The 19734-nt window shown below is 41.5% G+C and overlaps 2 protein-coding genes and 1 non-coding gene across 7 annotated transcripts; 2 read left to right on the top strand and 1 right to left on the bottom strand.

The window, feature by feature from the left end:
• The first annotated feature begins 89 nt into the window (after positions 1 to 89).
• On the top strand, positions 90 to 5987 carry LOC103711637 (transcription factor UNE10-like). 5 transcript variants are annotated; one of them, XR_015988185.2, is made up of 7 exons: positions 90 to 788; positions 889 to 1504; positions 1634 to 1744; positions 4184 to 4249; positions 4355 to 4708; positions 4824 to 5334; positions 5595 to 5805. XR_015988185.2 is itself a non-coding variant. In XM_089924046.1 (7 exons), the coding sequence occupies exons 1-6, from the start codon at positions 688 to 690 to the stop codon at positions 5682 to 5684; spliced, it is 1338 nt and encodes a 445-aa protein (XP_089780172.1). In that variant the 5' UTR covers positions 92 to 687; the 3' UTR covers positions 5685 to 5732; positions 5839 to 5987. The 5 variants fall into 5 exon arrangements, 2 of the variants coding, with proteins under 2 accessions (XP_089780173.1, XP_089780172.1); XR_015988188.2 differs by having other exon boundaries at positions 91 to 707; positions 895 to 1504; XR_015988187.2 differs by having other exon boundaries at positions 91 to 788; positions 895 to 1504.
• A 5437-nt stretch (positions 5988 to 11424) lies between these two features.
• Positions 11425 to 11498, bottom strand: TRNAV-AAC (transfer RNA valine (anticodon AAC)). The gene has a single exon. It is a non-coding gene; the product is annotated as a tRNA-Val (tRNA).
• A 3102-nt stretch (positions 11499 to 14600) lies between these two features.
• On the top strand, positions 14601 to 16779 carry LOC103711679 (zinc finger protein ZAT9-like). Its single transcript, XM_008797924.6, has one exon. The coding sequence runs from the start codon at positions 15047 to 15049 to the stop codon at positions 16529 to 16531; it is 1485 nt and encodes a 494-aa protein (XP_008796146.6). The 5' UTR covers positions 14601 to 15046; the 3' UTR covers positions 16532 to 16779.
• The last annotated feature ends 2955 nt before the right edge of the window (positions 16780 to 19734 follow it).

The raw sequence follows: 19734 nt of genomic DNA, 5'->3' as shown, positions 1-19734 counted from the left end.
AGCTTGACATGTGGAGTAGAACAGAGCTACGTGCCGCCTCCCCCTGCTCAAAGCCCAGGCCCTCCATGACCATCTCTCAGTCTAATCCTGCCCACACACACCATTACCGGAACCTCCCCCTGCCTATATTGTTACCGCTTCCCGTTTCCTAGTACCTCTTTCTAGTCCCCTTCCCTTCTCATCCCAATCACCAATCACTTCTCACGGTTCTGTGTCCCTTTCTCTCCCTTCATTACAGCCAAAATATCATTGAACGCAATGCAAAGATAACCAGACCCTCCACCCTTGGTGCTGCCACTAGTAGAAACTCCATCCCACTACCACTCCTTTACTAGATCCTATCTCTCTCTCTCTCTCATCATCCCAGTAGTCTATACCTAAAACAATTAAAGAACAAGAAGAAGGAAGAAAGAAGAAGAGATGAGCCACTCCATCTCTTCCTACCACGACTTTACTAGTATCTTGTACTCTCTCTCTCTCTCTCTCTCTCTCTTCACTCTTCAGTAGTCCATACCTAAATTAAAGAACGATCGAGGAGGAGGAAGACACAAGAAGATATGAGTCACCCCATCCCCCCTTACCGCTCCTTTACTTGGTCCTGTACGTACTCTCTCTCTCTTCACTCTGGAGTAGTCTGTACATAAATTAAAGAAAATTGAAGGAGGAGGAAGACGAAATTAAGAAGATATGAGCCGGTGCGTTCCCAGGTGGGACCTAGATGATCCTCCTAATCCACCAACTCATCTTCCCTTCGACAATCTTCCGTCGCCCCCCACCTTCGTTCCCATGTCTGTAGTACTCTTCTCTATCTTTATTTATTTTTTTGAAAAAGAAAAGAAAGCGATCTATATAAGTTGTACTGTGTGAGTTGTGTTAAATATATCATAGTTTTAGGTCGGACTACGAGGTGGCAGAGCTGACGTGGGAGAACGGCCACCCCGCCTTGCACGGCCTCGGCCACTCCCGTATCCAGAAACCCATCCCACAGTACGCCTCCTCCTCCTCCTCCTCCGTCGCCGCCGCCGCCGAGTGGGAGAAGCAGCGGCCGAGCGGCACCCTCGAGGCCGTCGTGGACCAGGCCACCCGCGCCCAGCTCCTCCGCCCGACCCCATCTCCGGACCTGGCGGCCTGGCTCGCGGGGGCCCACCCCCAACGGTCCTCCCCAGGCGTGATGTACGCCCTCGTCCCCTGCGCCGCCGCCCCCAGCGACGATCTCGGCGACCCGGGGGGGATCGGGAGGAAGCGGGCGAGGGTCGGCGACGGCGGGCGGGTGTGTGCAAGCCAGGGGAGCGCGGCGGCGCCCGGGGCGGGGAGAGCAAGGGACAGCACGCTCCTGACTCTGGACACGTGCGGGGAAGACGACGTGGGGTTCACCAACACCACCGCCACCAACTCCGCATCGCCGGAGACGGAGAACACCAGCTTCGGCGGCGGTGGAGGAGGAAGAGGGAGGTTGCTGGCCTCTGATGATCGCGACTCTGTCTGCCTCAGCCGCCGCTCCCAGGCAGCTCCCTCTTTCCCTTTTTCTCTTTTGTTTTTAAAAAAAAAATACGCAATAGTTATAAGATTTTTTTTTTCATTTTTGCTTTTTTCGCATAATTATTTATTTTATTATTTTTTGGGTCGTGTAAAGCTGGACGTTGCATGCGACGATGACGAGAAGGCAAGAACAGGGAGTGCGGAGAGGGCTTCTACGTCCGCCAGAAGGAGCAGAGCTGCCGCCGTTCATAACCAGTCCGAACGTGTAAGAGAAGTGATACACATCTCTATTTTACTATAATTAATTTTATTTTTATTGACTACTTCAAAAGAAAGGAAGAAGGCAACCAATCAGGATCTGCACGAGAATATATGATTAATTTCTTAGATTCCTTTTTTTTTTTTTGTAAGAAAAAACTTGTTGACAACTGATGAGTGCTTCCCCATGACGATAAAGATTAGGTCACATCTGCATGCCAACGCAAGCAGTCATGATGCACACCGTGTATCACGTTCCTATAAATTTATTTTATTTTATAATTCAAAAGTTAAGATATTACTAAAAACAGCGATGGATAGAATACTCATAAAATTTATTTTACTCGTATCCCAATCTATTTAAAATTCTGCTTGCCATTCATCAATACTTTTCTCTCTCCATCTTCCTTCATTCCTTCTAATTACTTCTTCCATTCTATGTCTTGTACCGTCCGCCAGCTTCACAATGTTTGGGCTATATCATTATCTCATGATGACATGATTAGATAATCATATATGTTTTATTCAGAAGATCGTAAGATAATTAAGATTATAACATAACTCTATGACAATTATATGTAAACGTTACACAAAAACTTAACATTTTAGAAAATAATATAACATTTTTTAAAACACCAAAAATAGTGGAAATAAGGGAGGAAAAATGATAAAAGTAATGACACATCGACGAAGCAAATCAGCAAGGTTCATGGATTACGTTTGGAGCATCAAACACCACACGTGAGCATTAATTTATTGTTCTTAAAAGTTAAATGATTGATACCAAGTCGTTACCCTGAAAAAGCAAGGATTTTGACCCCCGTCTACTTTTTATGTTTATCTTTTGGAGGAGAACTGATCGAGGGCCTCACCTTTAAACAAAAAATCCAGCAGCATCTCAAAACTTGGCCACTTCTCTGAGAAATTAAGATATGTCCGACTAGTCAACGCTAGGAAATTTTGGTAGTCTACAGTAAGAAGTCAAGTTGAATCAGAATGAAGGGGAGATCCAACTCAGATCATTGATGTAGTGGCCATTTGTCCAAATAAATCAAACTATTAATTAATCGTAAGAAATATGGATTTGATTTTGCATTTCAAACTAGTAAAAGACCCAACTGCTCTATCTCCATACACGTGTATATACAAGCACATGTGCATGTACAAGAAGCGAGCACGAATGTGCATGCATGTGCACGTGCATAGGTTATTAGTAATTTACCCTAGATAAGGCAAGGTGTGGGGTGGTTTTGTTGGCATGTTAATATAAAACATTCGTTACCTATATATAGTTGTTTAAACTTATATGGATATACATATATTGGATCATGCATGCTTACATACTTGTGCTCATGTTTGTATGCATGCATGCAAGGAGTGTGACTCCACGCATCTTAGTTAGTGCAAACCTTTATTCTTGCTTCTTAGAGTAGCACCCAGATAATTTGTATAGTGTTTAGTGAGCTTTTTGTTAAGTCGTTATAGCAAAGTCATGTCATCTATCTTTTTATGCTGCATTATTGCGCTAATAGTCTAAAATAAGTAATGTTTTTTATGAGGGATGACACCTAATTAGATTTTAAATAACGCATCATCCAATTTTGATGGTCCCTAAGTTAAATCGTTATTGACCTTTATAATGATTACAATAGCAATTATTCATCTCAAAAAATAATTTTTACAAATTTAATATTGACATAATTATTGAAATAATGGGTATTATCTTAGTATTATAACAACAAAATAGTAACATTAGCTTTTTATTTGTTTCTATAGATAACATAATATGTTTTTTTTTGGATTGTATAATCCCATTTGTAGAGAATTTTGAGATGAAAAATTAAAATTTTAAAAGTTATTTTATCTAAAATAAAGTACAAGTAAAAATAATGGTCATTTATAATAGACTGCCATTATTTCATTTAATTTTTCAAACATGAGATTATCCATGAGGCTTAAAACTCTCTTAGGCGTGATGTTTCATTATGGAAAAGTTAGGAGAGGAATATCCCATGCACTGTTGAAGAAAGATGTGTATTCTACAGAATATGTGTGTTTTTGGTGTTGGGGAATAAATTAGGGAATATGTTATATTTAATGCGCACTTGAGCTTCGTGATTGTTTAGATTTTACCACAGGGACCTAATTGCTCTCTCACTTTTTTGATAGTTTATAGAGTAGATAAGGAAAAATAGTAATTGAACGTAAACGGGACAAGCCCATTCCACAGGATAAGTCTATCCCACCATTTAGTGGAATAGACTTATATTGTGTAGGGAAATATCCCTAGTCCCAATTCTTTAATGTTTGGCAAGAATTTGGAAGGATATTGTCCACATTGGAGGATATCCCCTACTTGTTCCGCAACTAAACATCATCTTAATATCTGGCATTGGATATAACTAGATCGGCAGATTGTAAGAAATGACGAGTGATAGCTTTGCAGAAAAGAAGGGATAGGATCAACCAAAGAATGAAGATCTTACAGAAACTGGTTCCAAACTCAAGCAAGGTACATATCAGTATTTCTACAATAACGTTAGCCATTTCTTCATATACCAATGCAACAATATAAGTTTCTTAATTTTTATTTTTTTATTTTTTCTTCTTCTGAAAGACGGATAAAGCATCTATGTTGGATGAGGTAATTGAATATCTGAAGCAGCTGCAAGCCCAAGTTGACATGATGAACAGGATGAGTACCATGATGATGCCGATGACCATGCCGCAACTCCAGATATCCATGATGGCCCAAATGGCTCAGATGGGCATGGGTATGGGCATGGGCATGATGGACCTCAACTCTCTCAATAGGCCTAGCTATGCTGGCTTACCTCCAGTCCTCCACCCCTCTGCCTTCCTTCCTCCCCCGTCGGCCTCTTGGGATGCCTCTGGTGATCGAATGCAGCAACCTGGTGGCACTGTTGTCCCCGATCCCTTCTCGGCCTTCCTTGCTTATCAAACAACACAGGTATTTACCAAACGGAGCCATCGAGATCCGTTTCTCTTTTATTTTTGAGCAGCAAGGTGGAATCGCTACCATCTAGATTTGAACTGAAAACCAAGAGTTATCCCTGTTAGAGCAGGAAAAGAGATTGCGTCCCGTCATGAGGTATTGTTTGTTTTGGAGAAACCCCCCGCCTTTGCACGATGGAAGATACCCCTCACGGTTTTGTCCAAGAGACGCCTCGCGAGAGAAAGGGGATGAAGATCCCTTATAAGCACAATCTTTTCCACTACTCAAGTAGTATGGGACTAAAAGTTTGTGGCCCCCTTTTACATCTCTAACACTATCCTTCGAGTGGGAAAGATTGTACGGGGAGAGGTTTACACATCCGGGGCGCCCTAACTGTTAGAATAGAAAAAGGGGTTGCGTCCCGTCACGAGGTATTGTCCGCTTTGGGAAAGCCCCTCTGTCTTTCCAGACGGAAGATACCCCTCACGGCTTTGTCCAAAAGGCACCTCATAAGGGAAAGAAGATGGAGACCCCTTACAAGCACAATCCTTTTCACTATCTAAGTAGTATGAGACTAAAGATTTGTGGCCTCTTTACACTCCTAACAATCCCCATTAGGGGACTGCAGCCAAACAGCTTATGTAAGTCCTGCTAGCTATTTAGGTATATTGCTTTTAACAATGAATACCGTATTTCCCTAGTTTCAAATAAACGAAAATAACTATATCTTCACTTTTTTGCCACAAAATTGTCAACTCACTGTCTGCAACACACCTTAAAGAATCTTAAAGTCCATTTGAAACTAAAGTTTTCATTGCGCATCTAACTTATTTTCTTTCAGTGTGGGAACCCTTTTAAGTGGAACTTCATACTGACAAGTTTATGTAATTCCCACATGCAGCAACCAGCGAGCGCGGAGGCATACAACAGGATGGCCACCCTGTATCAACAATTATATCAGCAGCCTCCACATGGCAATCCCAAGCCTTAGCCCATCTTATGTGAATATTTCAGTTGTCTGCTTTCACTTAATTATAGTGTAAGTGTTTTCTTGTGCTGAGCTTTATATCTGATGATTAATCTGTATATATTTGTGTGTATGCATTTGACCATCTGGATTTTTTTTTCCCTTTGAGAAACCAAAGCATTGAGACTTTTAGCTTGACAAAGGGCTGGCAGCCGGACATGCGAGTGAGTGTCAATGACATAATTTTAGATGATGGTTGGCGATAAGATTTCCTTTTTCGGGATTCTGACTACCAGTGATTTGACATGGGACTCGACAGCCACAAGTGTATATAAGGGAAGGGCATCAACCACGTCGGCATCTTTGTCATCACAAATCCATATGTGGCGGTCTGGCTCGGATTTGTGTGGCATGAACGCCGGCAGCTATTTCAACGCCGTATTTAAGCTGATATTGGTAGGAGAAACTAATGATTTGGGGGTCGGGTGGGAACGAAACATGGCTACCTGTCGCGTAGATGTACTACTGATCCTCATTCCAACCACACAATCGTACCCAAAGGTTATCATAATAAATTATGGTCAGCAAAGCAAATACCATAACTTTTGGACCCACAATATTTAGCATTAATGGATGGTAAGAACAGTAAGCTTTCGCTTGATGCGAAGCTGACCTCTAGATACTCACTTCAGTATAAACGCCTATAGCATTCAGAGGATGGGTTCTTCTGGGGATTTTTTAGCATGTATCGCAACATCAAGTTGGCCAATCAAGAAAATCTTGTACTCTTGTTGCTCACCAGAGCCAACAACATTGTTGTACCATGATGGAAAATTTGGATCTTTTTGGCCGGAGAGATCTTTTCCTTTCAGTAACCTAATTATGAGTAGGAACAAATTAACATCATCAGCCACCTGTCTCCTTGCTCAGCTCTTTGATAAGGGGTCTAAGATGCCACTACATGTAGATAGAGAAGGAAGACGAAAGTGCAAAGTGACATTTGAAATCGCTGAATCGATAGTCTTGGACACAATGAGCCGAGTTAGCTGCATTTTGACATGTTGATCCCAAAACAAATCTGAATTTCATTTTAAATTAGATCAAAAGGAGCTTATTTATCTTTAAACCTTTTTCCCTTCTTCCCATATTCTCCGGTGTTATGCATATAGCCATTCCGGTTTTCTCAAGATTCTCTGACATGGAGAGGTGCAGTGTTTTTAACAAAAGTCTTGTTCATTCCAGGTTGGATTTTAACATATCATCAAAGCTCATGGTTTCTCTTGTCTATCGATGCCTTCATGCTCCCACTTACTAATTCATGTGCCATCTCTTTTTGGGTCTATTTTTCATACTCAGGGTGCTGAAGATAATCCAAATTAGATAGATTAAGCACTCTAGTTTGCTTATATATTTATGGATCCATCCACTTACGAGCTCAAACTTTTGAGCTAATTGGTTCCTCAGCATATTTACTATCTTATACTTTTAAAGGATTTAACAAATCACCCGTCCACCTACCTGCATTCAAGTTGCTATTCACAAAATTATCTACCAACCTTCTTGCATTCAAATTGATCTCTTCTTTATACAAGTATGGCCCTCTTGCTGAAAGTGTTTTCCAAGTTTCTCATAGGTAGCAAGGATTAGCCTAAAAGAACAAAAGCATCAGCGAATGATCTTACTTTTAAGTTTTAATACACCCACCACGCCAATCAAAAAAGCTTCTCTTTTAAAAGCTGGTGGGAACTAAGAACACCATCAACCTCCAGGTAGGACAAGCTGTTCAGGTCCGAGTCGTACTTGAACCCTGTAGACAAAAACTTTCGATATCCAGTTGAAGGATCTCAAACCCCACACGTTTTGGCCTTTTCGCTGTACAACCGAGCACGGACAAATAAAGGCCATGATTAGGAGGTTAATAGAGGACAACGATACATTAACCCGATCTAAAACCTGGTTTGGATAAGAAAACTAAATCTAATAAACTACCCATGATTGGATTTGGATTCTAAAATTAGACCCAAAATCTTATTGGGCCAGATTGGGATTTAAGTGATTGATACCCCCGAAACCCAATATCCGAACCCCACATACATAAAGAGAGAGGGAGAGATGCATACATATATGCACATAAAATGCATAAATATGTATACATACATATCAGTTGAGTTAATATCTTTTTTTTAAAAATAATTTTTATTTTTGTATCATTATTCCTTTCCTGTTTCACAATTCAGGATATAGAACTTGGATGCTTTTTAAAATTGTAGCAAAATAATTTATTTGTTGGATCCAATATTGGATATAGGTTTCAAGTTTTAAATAGAATTGAATTTGAATCTGAGAAATATATTTTGAATTTATATTATTTGGATGTGGCCAAAGCCCACCCCAACCTGACCCACTCAGTCGTACTACAAGTGGCCCAGCACAATGATGAAACAATACTACAACTATCAGGAAGATTAAGAATGGATTTACCTGAACCAATACATAATATTCTTGTAGCATTTTTTGGATTAGTTCTTGTATTAGGAGGTCTAGGAGTAGTATTACTTACCAAACCCATTTTTTCTGCCTTTTTGTTTGGATTGGATCTTGTTTGTAATTCGGTGTCATCCTGACCTATCAATAGCTAGATAATTGCTATATGTGCATGCGCTGTTATTCGTGCTAATAGCCGGTATATATTCCCAGAGGATGGGAAACAGTGCTGGATTTGACTTGGGCAAACAAGACTCTTGTTCTTTGATCAATATCCATTATTTTCCATTCATATTGTATGAATTACTAGACTTTTTCAAGTAATCCTCTGCTTTTTTTCTTGGCTGAATGATTCTCCTGACAATTCTCAGCAAACAAATTAACTAACAGTCCTTCAATTTTTTTTATTACTTACAATTTTATGACTTATTCATGAAATATACATGATTAATTAATTCATTAAATTTTTTTACTTTACAAACTCATAATGTTACGTATAGCATGTTTTCTTTTTAAAAGAAAATTGTATTTCATTCCTCTATTAATTGCATATCATAAGGTAATCAAGTTTCTTGTACTATCACTAAGTTATCTCTTTGCATGGAAGAATAGATTCCTATATTTAGTAGGATTAATATCCAACTATCATCCCCAAGAAGATGCACTAACTGTTTACTTTGTTTTATTTTATTTGATCAACCATCGAGGGGGGATTTGCATAGTGAATAATTAAAAAATTTCAGAAAGCTTACCAGGGAATATTTGTTATTTGGACTTTATAGTAAATTTATCAACATTACCCAGATAAATGGTTTTAGTACCTTTTTATTCAGAGTGTATAAATGATTTTAGACTACACAACGCTGTTAGCTCTTCCTTGATACCCCAAAACCACCTGTTATTGACAAAAGTGATGTTCAACATTGAAGTTTCAAACATATCTTCCAGGATACCTTGGTAGTTGTGGGCACTTTCAATGTTTTGGGTGCAATTATTGCATCAATTAACTTTATACCATTTTCCTAATCTTAAAATGCATTTCAATAAAATAAAGTATTTATATAATTTGGATGGTGTGTTAAAAATTTCCCATTCATCTTGCATATTTGAGTTGTACCTCACTTGTGATTTGTTCCTTTCAATCAATAATAACCAAAAAAAGTTCCTTATATTCCAAAATCCACAATCAGCTCCAATAAGCATTTCTCATAGTAGATTTGGTAGTTTAGAATTCGTACATTCTACTTGCTTCTCTAAGGACATAGATAAATGATAGATGATGGCTTGCAATCAAATATAGGAGATGTTGTGGTTCAAATTTGGCACGAGGGTGACCACGCCGGAGGAGTCGAGGGAGCTGCCGGTAGTTGGAAGAAAAAGATGGGGCCACCTCCTGCGCGACGGCAACGAACCTGCACAAAGCCTCACCGGTGTTTCCGATGAGGGCCCTCCGACGATCAAGTTAAAGTAGGGTAAATTTGGTCCAGCCAAAAAGTCCTTTAGAAGTTACCTGACCGGGCTATTTATAGTTGCAGAGGAGAGGCCCAGGTGGCAGAAGCACTGTCCGCCCTTATCATGAGGAGGCGTGGCTCTGAGCCGAATGGCGCGCAACTAAGGCTGGTTGGTGGCGTATGGTGCTATCCGTTCTCAAGAACGGTAAGGTGTTGACAGTCATAGCAGGGTATGGCCGGAGTAGTTATGGTGCCGTTCGTTGACTTTGAGGGCTAGCTATGGAGGTGTGGCTTGGTGGTGTTGTAATGTATGGCCACGTAGGATGGCGTAGACGCGCACATGAATGCGGTGTATGGCAAGGCCAAGCTCGTTGAGAGGTCGCATCATGCATTTGGCGAGGTCGACCAAACGGGTGCCGAGAGCAGCTCTGCTCCTCATATTCCGAAGTGTACCTAGTGGAGCACCTCGAGCTCGAGGATCAGGGAGTATTACCGGAGTGGGCGCCCCAAGCTCGGTCGGTGTGGGTCAGCGAATATTGGAGACGCCTTAAACTTATTCGGGGGAGTTGGTGAATATCCGAAGCCGATGGAGCTTTTGACGGAGTTCGAAGCCAAGCTGGCTCTAGGCTGGACCGAAGGTTCAACCGATCGGTGTTGACATTTATTGGGCCAAGACTGGGTGGCCTTTTAGCCGTGGGCTCGACGATCCATTTCACCCCCCGTCAGTAGCTTAGGTCCCAATTTGCAGTCCCTTCTTTTCTCTTGACATTCTTCCAAGCATATATGTGGATAAGAGAAAATATTATATAAAAGTAGTTTAGAGTATGACATTCTTTCTTACTTGTATCAAGGGCTCGTTTGGTTTGCGGAAAAAGAAGGAAAGAAAATGTGGTCAACAGAAAAGTAAAAGATGTCTCTTGTTTGGTTAGAGTTTTCAAGAGAGAGAGAAGAAAAAATTGTATTCTTGTGGGAATATGATTCCCACGTTTCATGAGAATGTATTTCCTATGAGAAACATAAGAAAGTTACTTTTCTGTGATTCGGGAATTGCAACATTTTTATTTTTTTTCCCAAAAAGGCCCTTCAAAGATCTTTATTTGATCCAAAGCGTTAAAGACCTAATTTTTATTAATGGTATAATAGGAATTAGACATAATCTTTTCAGAAAAGTGGATGGTCAACCAAACACGAGCGCTCTAGAAATCTGTCACTTTCTTATGGTCAACCAAATATGTCAAAAGTATTTTTTCAGATATCCTTTTTTCAGGAATCTGCTTTTTATGAGAAAAAATGTTTTCGATAAACCAAACGAGCCCCAAAAGAAATATGATGGGAATGCTGACACCTTTGTCCAAAACTCAAGACCCTTTTTCTAGGGAGAGAGGTGCCAAATAACCAATCTGTACAATGTTTATGCACTCAAAAAACACACAATTAAGAGAGAGATAATTAAAAAGGGATTTTGATTGTTAAGTCTCTATTTTGAGATCCCATGTCAATAAATTCCGTCAATCTGTTCTCTAAGAGGAATGAAATGACTCATGCAGTATAAACCAATGTATTATCGTTGTCGTCCATTTCCTTTAAAAGAAAACAGTATCTTTGAGGAGTTTTTCATCCCTTCCTCTACTAGTCCTTGCTATGATATTTATCATTTACCTTGTTATTCATTAAAAATATTCTGAAACGGATACAAAAATTCAAAACAGAAATATAGAGTTTAGAATTTGAAATGTGGACCTTGTTTTTTTGAAGAAAGGATGTGAATCTATATTGTGTTACACTTTGTGTAAACAAAATTCAAAATGGGCTAAAAGAAATGCTCGAATTGGCGTCGCCCGGACTCGAACCGGAGACCTTCAGTGTGTTAGACTGACGTGATAACCAACTACACCACGACACCGAATGCACGAGCTAAGAACTTGTAGTAATATTAATGGCAAATCTATATTGACCGCAATAAACACTGGACAACTGGCCGAGCCGATACAGGAGACGGAAAGTTTTAATTTAGAAAAAGGTAGAAAAATTCTTGACTTCTTAATGCAACTTCGTTGAAATGTCCATATATTTGTCACTAAAAATCAATGCAAAGAAATTTTGGCACTCCTCTTTCGCAGTAAAAATAGATTACTAATCAATGCAACTTCTTCAAAATCAATTCTTGGACTCTAAAGAACATTATTCATGAGTTCAAATTATCTAATTAATTGATACGTTCGTATATCTCGGAAATGCCCATATCTTTTCTCCACATACTTCATCGGTTCTAGATTTGTGCACGATTCAATTATTTTTCATCTCCACTTGAATATTATCTGCTCCATTTTTTACTAAGCTGATCTCAACCATGATATATATTTGGCTAAATTCTCAACTGAATGAACACCAACTAGGACAGTCAAATAATTGAGCCTGATGACGGTAATATTATGGTATGACGGATCAATCATGCATCTCGCTCAATTCATCCATATCTTAGTGTGATTTATTATGTTCTATTATACCTTTATTTATGACTATCCTTTTTTTTAGAGAATAAGGGCTTAGAGAACTAGCCATCGAAGCTATCAGAAAAAACCTCCTACTAAAGAAGAAAATAATGATTTGTTACGCACACTTATACATATATATGTATGTATGTAAGGTATATATATGTGCATAAATATGTATGCAAGTAGGTATGATTTATATTCTCACTGAGTTGGACTTTTGAAAAGAAAAGAAAAGACAAGAAAAGAATGGGCAAAAACCTACCCGAGTATTGGCCTTCTCAATTTGCAGCATATCCCACTGATGCAAAATGGCCGAGGCCGGGCATTCAAAGCCCAGCGCCCGCGTCCCCAACCCCAAATGGCCGTCCAGCCCGTCAACAGTTGAATCCAAACAGCCCGTCAAACGTTCGAGCCTGGGCCGCATCCAGCCCGTCAAAAGTTCGATGCAAATGGTCCCGGATATGCGGGCTCCAGTTGAGCGCTCGCTGGCTGGATCCCACAAGTGCGGCCTAGAAATCGCGCATTTTTAGAATGAATCGCTTGCCCGTACGATGCGGGCCCCAGTTGGGCCTGCGTTGTACGACCGGACCAGCGCTTAGGAGTACGCTAAAGTACGCGACATCTGGCACGCTTCGTCGAACGCGCCGGCCAGTTACCCGGAAACGAAAGGGAAGCATTATAGGAAAATATGATTAAAAAATTGCGAGTTAAAAGAAGAAGACGACACTTTCCATGCTACGTGGCACGTTAACTCTGGGCCTCACATGATATCCTAGCACGTGTGGCTCTTACCCGGTCAACGCCCCAGGCCAGAACAAGACTCGACCACCAATAAATCGTAGAAGAATTTTTATTTATTTGTTTGTTTTTTATTTTTTGAGCAATAACCTGGAGAAATCGCAAGTTGAATGAAGTGCCCTTAATGACTTCGTTTTTGTCCAGTCCAACCCCATTTCCATTAAGGCCGTTCTCTTTTGATTATGATTGCCTATTGTAATTGAAGGCATGGACCATTAAGGCCGTCCTCTTCTAATTATGATTGCCTACTGAAAGCATTGTTCCATGCTTGATGATTATTAGGTGACCTGAATAATTATTCCACAATTAAATCAAGAAAAATAAAAGCAAAAAAATTTGATGCTGCAAGATTTGAGTAAGCCATGAAAAATCTGATGCTAAGCTCCTATAATTTGTCAAACGGCATGATTGTAGAAGGGCCATCTAATACCGAGGACAATAAATAGGAAAATATTTGTGAGAAGAAAATAATATATTGAAAATAAATTTAGAGAGAAATAAAATTATATTAATTAAATATTAGTATAATTATGACTTCTAGCCAATTCTAAATTTCTTCTGGACGAGACGCTCAGCTCTTCGCACCCTGAAGTAGAATAAGGCCCTCCACAACTCTTACAAAGGCGCCCAACATTACAAGGAGATGCCCGACACTGCAAGAATAGGCAATGAACTAATGCTATCACTTTAAAACTTATATTCTAGCTAGGAAAGTATTAGAATGACTAATTAGAGTAGCATGGAATAATGACTAGTAATCTAACCTTGGCTAGCTAAGCAAGGACCTCCAATGATTTTTAACAAGCTATTTTTCCATTCAAAGATGCACATGAAAAATACCGCATATCAATAATATCCGCATGGGAGGGGAAGCTCGAGCAAACCGGTCGGTGAACACCGGTTGAACACAAATAGAGAGTTTACTATGGGATAGAGAGATTCTTTTATGTTAGTGAAGCGGAGCGACTCTTTTTGCTATATTACAGCTCAAATAATTTTGATTGCTGTTACATTAATTCAAGGACCATATGCCTCTGAATTATAGAGCTTGAAGCCGGTAGTATTTTCCACTAGATTAAATCAGTCTAGAGCAAGTTGAAAATGACTTTGAGATGCAACTAGACAAGAAGCTAGCCAAGGCAACAAACTTGAGCTAATTGGATTCTTGGTATATCACACTATGTAATTCTAAAGACCATGACTTTCCAACTAACCATGAAAGCTGTCATTGTTATATACTTGTGAAATGCTCCCGGGAAGGTCTATGAGAACACAAGTGCTCATGCCTGATGAAATTTTATATTTAGTGGTTGGGTTAGGTAATCAAGCGTCCAATTTGATCATGAGATCTCCTTTTCATTGTTGAATTAGTTTTAATTTTTCTGAATAAAATTAGTGTTTTATGTGCTACAAACTGATTTAAGAGGAACATCATCATTCTCTGAAAATAAAACTGTTTTATGCTATCATCATCATTTTTCTTGTTATAATATTGAGGATTATTACGCAATATTTGGTTGTAAGTTCCTTATCAGTAACTGGTTTTGAAAGAAGCTACCATTTTGTCTACTACCTAGAAAATAATGCTTATATTCCATGATCCTGGGGAAGATAAGCTAGCTACTACTGGGGCCCTGCTACATAGGAGAAGTAACAAGGTGACCCCTTCTTCAATTTATTCTCCCCTTTTATCCCCCTTCTTTTTTTTGTTTTTGCCTTGGAATTGAAGTAATATGAATGGATGGTGGTGGCGAAGTCCATCACTCCTCTCTCACTGCCCTCCCCTCTCCGGCCCGGGAAACGCTGACCGTTGACTCGGCGGCGCCCGTCCCCCACCCCCGTTCCACCCGGCCCGGACCCAACCCCCTCCCCTTACACCCACTTGTCGCCAACGACTGCAACCCAGCTCCACTCTCGTTCCTCATCCACATCCAATCAACACCTCAACTAAAAACCAGGAGAGAAACAGAATCGGAGAGAGGAGAGAAGGGGAGAGAGAGAGAGAGAGACCCATAGCACCACTTATAGAGATACAAAAGAGCTTAGTCTTCCACCATACAAACTCACTAACCAACCTCTCTAGAAAAACCACCCACCCAACTCCGCTCTCATTCCCCCTTCCTCTCTTTCTCTTCTCTATCCATCTTTCTTCTATTCTATGATGGCTATGGTGATGGACCAACAGCAGCAGCCACAGCAGCAGCAGGTCTACAAGCACTACTGCCGGGTCTGCAAGAAGGGATTCGGCTGCGGCCGTGCGCTTGGTGGCCACATGCGAGCCCACGGCATCAACGATGACGCGCCCGGCGGCCATGCCGACCCCGATGACGACCCCCCTTCGAGCGAATGGGATGACAAGCTCAATCCACCCGGTGGCCACAGGCGCATGTACGCCCTCCGCACCAACCCCAACCGCTTCAAGAGCTGCCGCGTCTGCGAGAACTGCGGCAAGGAGTTCCTCTCCTGGAAGTCCTTCCTCGAGCACGGCAAATGCAGCTCCGGGGAGGACGCCGGCGACGACTCCCTCGCCTCGTCCCCTCGATCCGATGCCGACGCCGACGACCCCGTCCGAGGGTGCGCGGGCTGGTCGAAAGGGAAGCGGTCGCGCCGGGCCAAGGCGGTCGTGCCTGTCTGCCCGCCCAGCGAGGAGGAGGACCTTGCCAATTGTCTCGTGATGCTGTCGGCCGCTCGTGTTGACCCGATGGTCATCGTCGAGCCCGAGGAGTCGTGCGCCTCCGCCAGCAAGGAAGAAGACCGGCGGCATCACCCGATCACGATCGCCGCCACCGCCGACAAGTCTAAAGCCCCCGCCCCGGCCGTGCCGAGAGGAATGTTTGAGTGCAAGGCTTGTAAGAAGGTCTTCAGCTCCCACCAGGCCCTCGGCGGCCACCGGGCCAGCCACAAGAAGGTCAAGGGCTGCTTCGCCGCCAAGCTCGACGACCTCGACGAGGCCCCGCCCGACGACGAGGTGATTACTCATGATAACAACAGCAACAGCGAGATGGCGATGGCGATCGTGCCATTCGACAACCCGCCGCTGGCCGTCATGCCGCTCAAGAAGAAGTCGAAGGTGCACGAATGCTCGATATGCCACCGGGTGTTCGCGTCAGGACAGGCGCTTGGCGGGCACAAGCGGTGCCACTGGATCACATCGAACGCACCGGATGTTGGTGCGGTTGCGAAGCTCCACCCGCTGCCGCCCGACCATGCCTCCGCGGGCCTCCACCCCCAGTTGATGCTGACGCCCATGTTCCAGAGCTCGGACGCGCTCGACCTCAACCTCCCTGCCCCAATTGAGGAGGACCCGGCTGGGGTCCGGCAGGACATCAGAAGCTCGTTGCTGCTTCATATGCCATCATCACTATATCTAAAGCCATGGATTGACCAGAGCAACACCAACACCAACAACGACAAGAACAAAGCCACTTCTCCCAGCAACAGCAACAATAACAACAACGTGATCAACAGCAGCAGGGATCACAACGACGAAGCAATTACTAATGCGAGTGTGGATGAGGAGGCGGACAGCATGGTCAAGCTAGCGAAGCTGAGTGACCTCAAGGACATCAACATGGGAGGGGAGAGCTCTCCTTGGTTGCAGGTGGGAATTGGGCCATCTACCAATAAGAGCAGCGAACCATGAGGAAAAGGAAAGGAAATCTAATTCCATTTTCAGGAACTTTATGTTGTACAAGGTGACTGTAATTACAAGTCCAACTCATTGGAATTTTTTGATTTTTTTTTTTTGTTGTTTTTTCATCTGTTTAAAGATCGTGTAATTATTTTTTCAAACAATTTTTTTTGTGATTAATGGAGGCCAATCTCTTGAGGCCATATGATCGACTGATCTGGCAACTGTTTTAAATAAAGAAAAGGATTCTTTTTACCCAATTGGAGGAGTGGAGCAGCGACTGCTGCTGTTGCTACCTTGCTCTGCTTGAGTGTGCTTGCTTGTTATAATCAAAAAAAAAACAGAGAGAGAGTGTGTGTTTGCCTGTCTTCTCTTTACTATTGCTTCATGCACACTATTCTCGTTCAGACACTGCCTTTTGGCAGAGGCATGGTCCATTGTGTTGCTGGATCTCACACCAAAGACAAAGCACACCTAATGAAAGGAAAAGGGACCTTGGACTTGCCCCTACTGTATCCCAGGGGTGCTTTGGGGAGAATTAAGTCCAGAGCTGGTATGGGGCCTATGGGCAGTTAGGGAGTCCCCAACAAGGGAATCCTTATTGATTAAAATGTACTTCCTTTTAACCCAAGTTTCTTATTTCCAATTAACAGCAAGCATACCCCTCCCCTCTATAATCTTTGGGGACCCAGTCCCCCTATCCTCACCTTATTGCTGAATCCAATGACTCTGTTGTCCTACCTTTCAGTTGGAAGGGACCTCTGACCAGACTCTGATTCTCTAACGTGACACAGAAATGATGCATTACTTACTTCACCAATCATCATTGATCTCAAAAAATATTGAAGATTAAAAAATTCAGCCTTCAGTCTGGAAACACACATTCTGGGGTCTTGTTCCTGCTCCTCAGAGCTTTGAAGTTTGAAATAACTATATATTGTATGAATTTCAGCAATTGTATTGATGTTTTGATATCAAGTTAATTAATAGCATTGCTTCTTAGACACTCCTACTTCTCATCATTTTCTAGTTGTCCACATTCTGAAGCCTGCTATTGTAGGACATTGACAATGAGGTTGAAGCATAGTGGAGGAGGACAAGATACCGGGCTTGCACTGGCAAAATGTGATAAACTTAAAATCAATAAAGTGGTCGACATGTGTGTTCGACTTTACGACTTAATGTTTTATTTTATTTTATTTTTTGAGTACAACGGTCAAGCAGGAACACCTTGCAAGCTTCAACCACAGAATTGCCTCCTAGATTTAAACCAATTGTCCTGATAATTTTTTGAGCTATGTAAGCGGACAAAATATGGATCAGGGCAAGCACGATGTTGATTATCGACTAAGTGCGGCTAGAAGGGGTTCGGATTGTATCTTCCATACGAAAGAATAATTTACCTTCTTTCGCGATGTCAGCCAATTGAATCGTGCAAGATCTATGCAGGCAGATGGAAAAAAAAGTTTGGGATGCTTGAAGATCCATTCGAGGGGCAATCCAGTGGTTGATGTCTCGAAAGAAGATCAATTATTCACAACACCGAATCTGGCTAGAATAAAATGAACAAGTGTAGCACAAATAGAGGACAATGATATCGTGATGATAGGGATAGATGATAGAGTTGTAGGTGGAGGAATGAAAGGAAGCTTAGAGGGCTCAATTGCCGCTCCACCGCACCAAGATAATTTTTGTGGAAAAGGACTCGGTTGGCTGGCCTGCAATCTTGCAAGGAAAGAAGATGGACGGCCACTCGGTAAGAGCGGTTGGGCAACGCGTGTGGCATGGGCGCCTTTCTCGTTGCACCTTTCTACCTATTCCCTCTCCCCCCTTTCCTCTTCTCTTCTCCATCTTTTTTTTTTTCCCTTCTTTTTTTTTTTAATGAAATCTTCTGTCAAATACCCAAGGATGTGTGACACGCGGTCGCGTGTATTTGCAAGTGGCACGACCTGAACAACTTGTTATCATGCATCTTTTTCACTGCCTTGGTCCATGTATGAACTTTGAGTGGGCTTCTGCTCAAAGAAAGAGTTCAACTTAATCATCCAAGAACAATTTGGAATGAAACTTGTAGTATTTTATCTGTATGCGGAGCCCTCTTTGGTTAGTTTTAAAGTGGTCAAAGCTCCATGGAGTACTTCTAAGTTTTTGTGTCACGCTATGATGGAAAATGGTTAAAAATATTTCGTTACCACAGTTAACTTAGATGATAAGGTGTATCATTGACGAAGTTTGCTTTATATATTGAGCTACCTCAAGTTTCAATAACCTAAAATGATTTGCTTCAACCTTGAAATCAGAGTGCCGTAAAGTGCTGGCCACTAAGCATGGCCTTATGGTGCTAGTCACCAGGATAATGTTGCATTTCATAGCACAACCAATCAAATAAATTGCTTCTTCAACTATCAACAGCTGTAAAGACTTTGTAATGCTACGCCAGGTTGGTAACTTGGAAGGTTTCTCTCTCTATTTTTTTTGGAATGAAATGAAACATTTTTTTATGCAAACAATAAGTAAATTATTTTCAGCTTTGTCATATTTACTTTGTGAGATGTATTGCAACAATTCAAGACATAATCCAAACAGGCTAACTGGAAAAAATTATTTATGTTTCTTGATATTGTATAAGTATCTAAAATCTATTTAGTACATAGCCGGTATAAAGCATAAATATATGCCTACATGGATTCTCATATATATCTTCTGCATTTTTACGACATTAAAGGTTTGTTCGAGCATCAGAATGATGTTTGCAGCATTGTTGCCTAGTTTTCTTGTTCGATCCACTTATTTTTTGCGGAGTTTCTTTACCTTCTCAACATTGAAGTCCAATATTCAACTTCCTCATGATGATCAAAAATATGTTGACCACTTTTTATCTTCTTTATCTTCTGCACCAATAAAATATAAGGTTGCAAATCAAACATAACATAGATTTGTAGATTAAGGAAATTCGATTGTAATGGAGCTAGTTAACTTCACAACTATGCTTGGAGTCTCCAATTATTCTTTTTTTTTTTGGTAGAAAAATAAGAGGGGAGGGGGAGGTGCAGAATTCCACCCGCGTAGCAGCCTCCATTGGGCCCCTCTTCCACCAGAAAATGTTCGATGCGGGTCGCAAGTTTCCGAATGCCTTCTTCAACCCATGAAAAATTTTACTGGACCATTCACGTGTGAGTATGTCATTCCAACACCACCTCAATACTAATGGAAGA

The sequence above is a fragment of the Phoenix dactylifera genome, chromosome 6 (genome assembly GCF_051530095.1).
Source record: "Phoenix dactylifera cultivar Ajwa chromosome 6, Ajwa_hap1_PhDact_Kaust_v1.1, whole genome shotgun sequence".
NCBI classification, from domain to species: Eukaryota; Viridiplantae; Streptophyta; class Magnoliopsida; order Arecales; family Arecaceae; genus Phoenix; species Phoenix dactylifera.
This window is presented reverse-complemented; position numbering and strand designations above follow the sequence as displayed.

What these genes read in the sequence shown, in the direction of transcription:
- LOC103711679 (XM_008797924.6), top strand. Translation starts at nt 15,047, where the DNA reads ATGATGGCTATGGTGATGGACCAACAGCAGCAGCCACAGCAGCAGCAG.
- LOC103711637 (XM_089924046.1), top strand. Translation starts at nt 688, where the DNA reads ATGAGCCGGTGCGTTCCCAGGTGGGACCTAGATGATCCTCCTAATCCA. An exon ending in CCCCCCACCTTCGTTCCCAT is followed by an intron (nt 789 to 888) that starts GTCTGTAGTACT and finishes AATATATCATAG; the next exon opens with TTTTAGGTCGGACTACGAGG. An exon ending in GCCTCAGCCGCCGCTCCCAG is followed by an intron (nt 1,505 to 1,633) that starts GCAGCTCCCTCT and finishes GGTCGTGTAAAG; the next exon opens with CTGGACGTTGCATGCGACGA.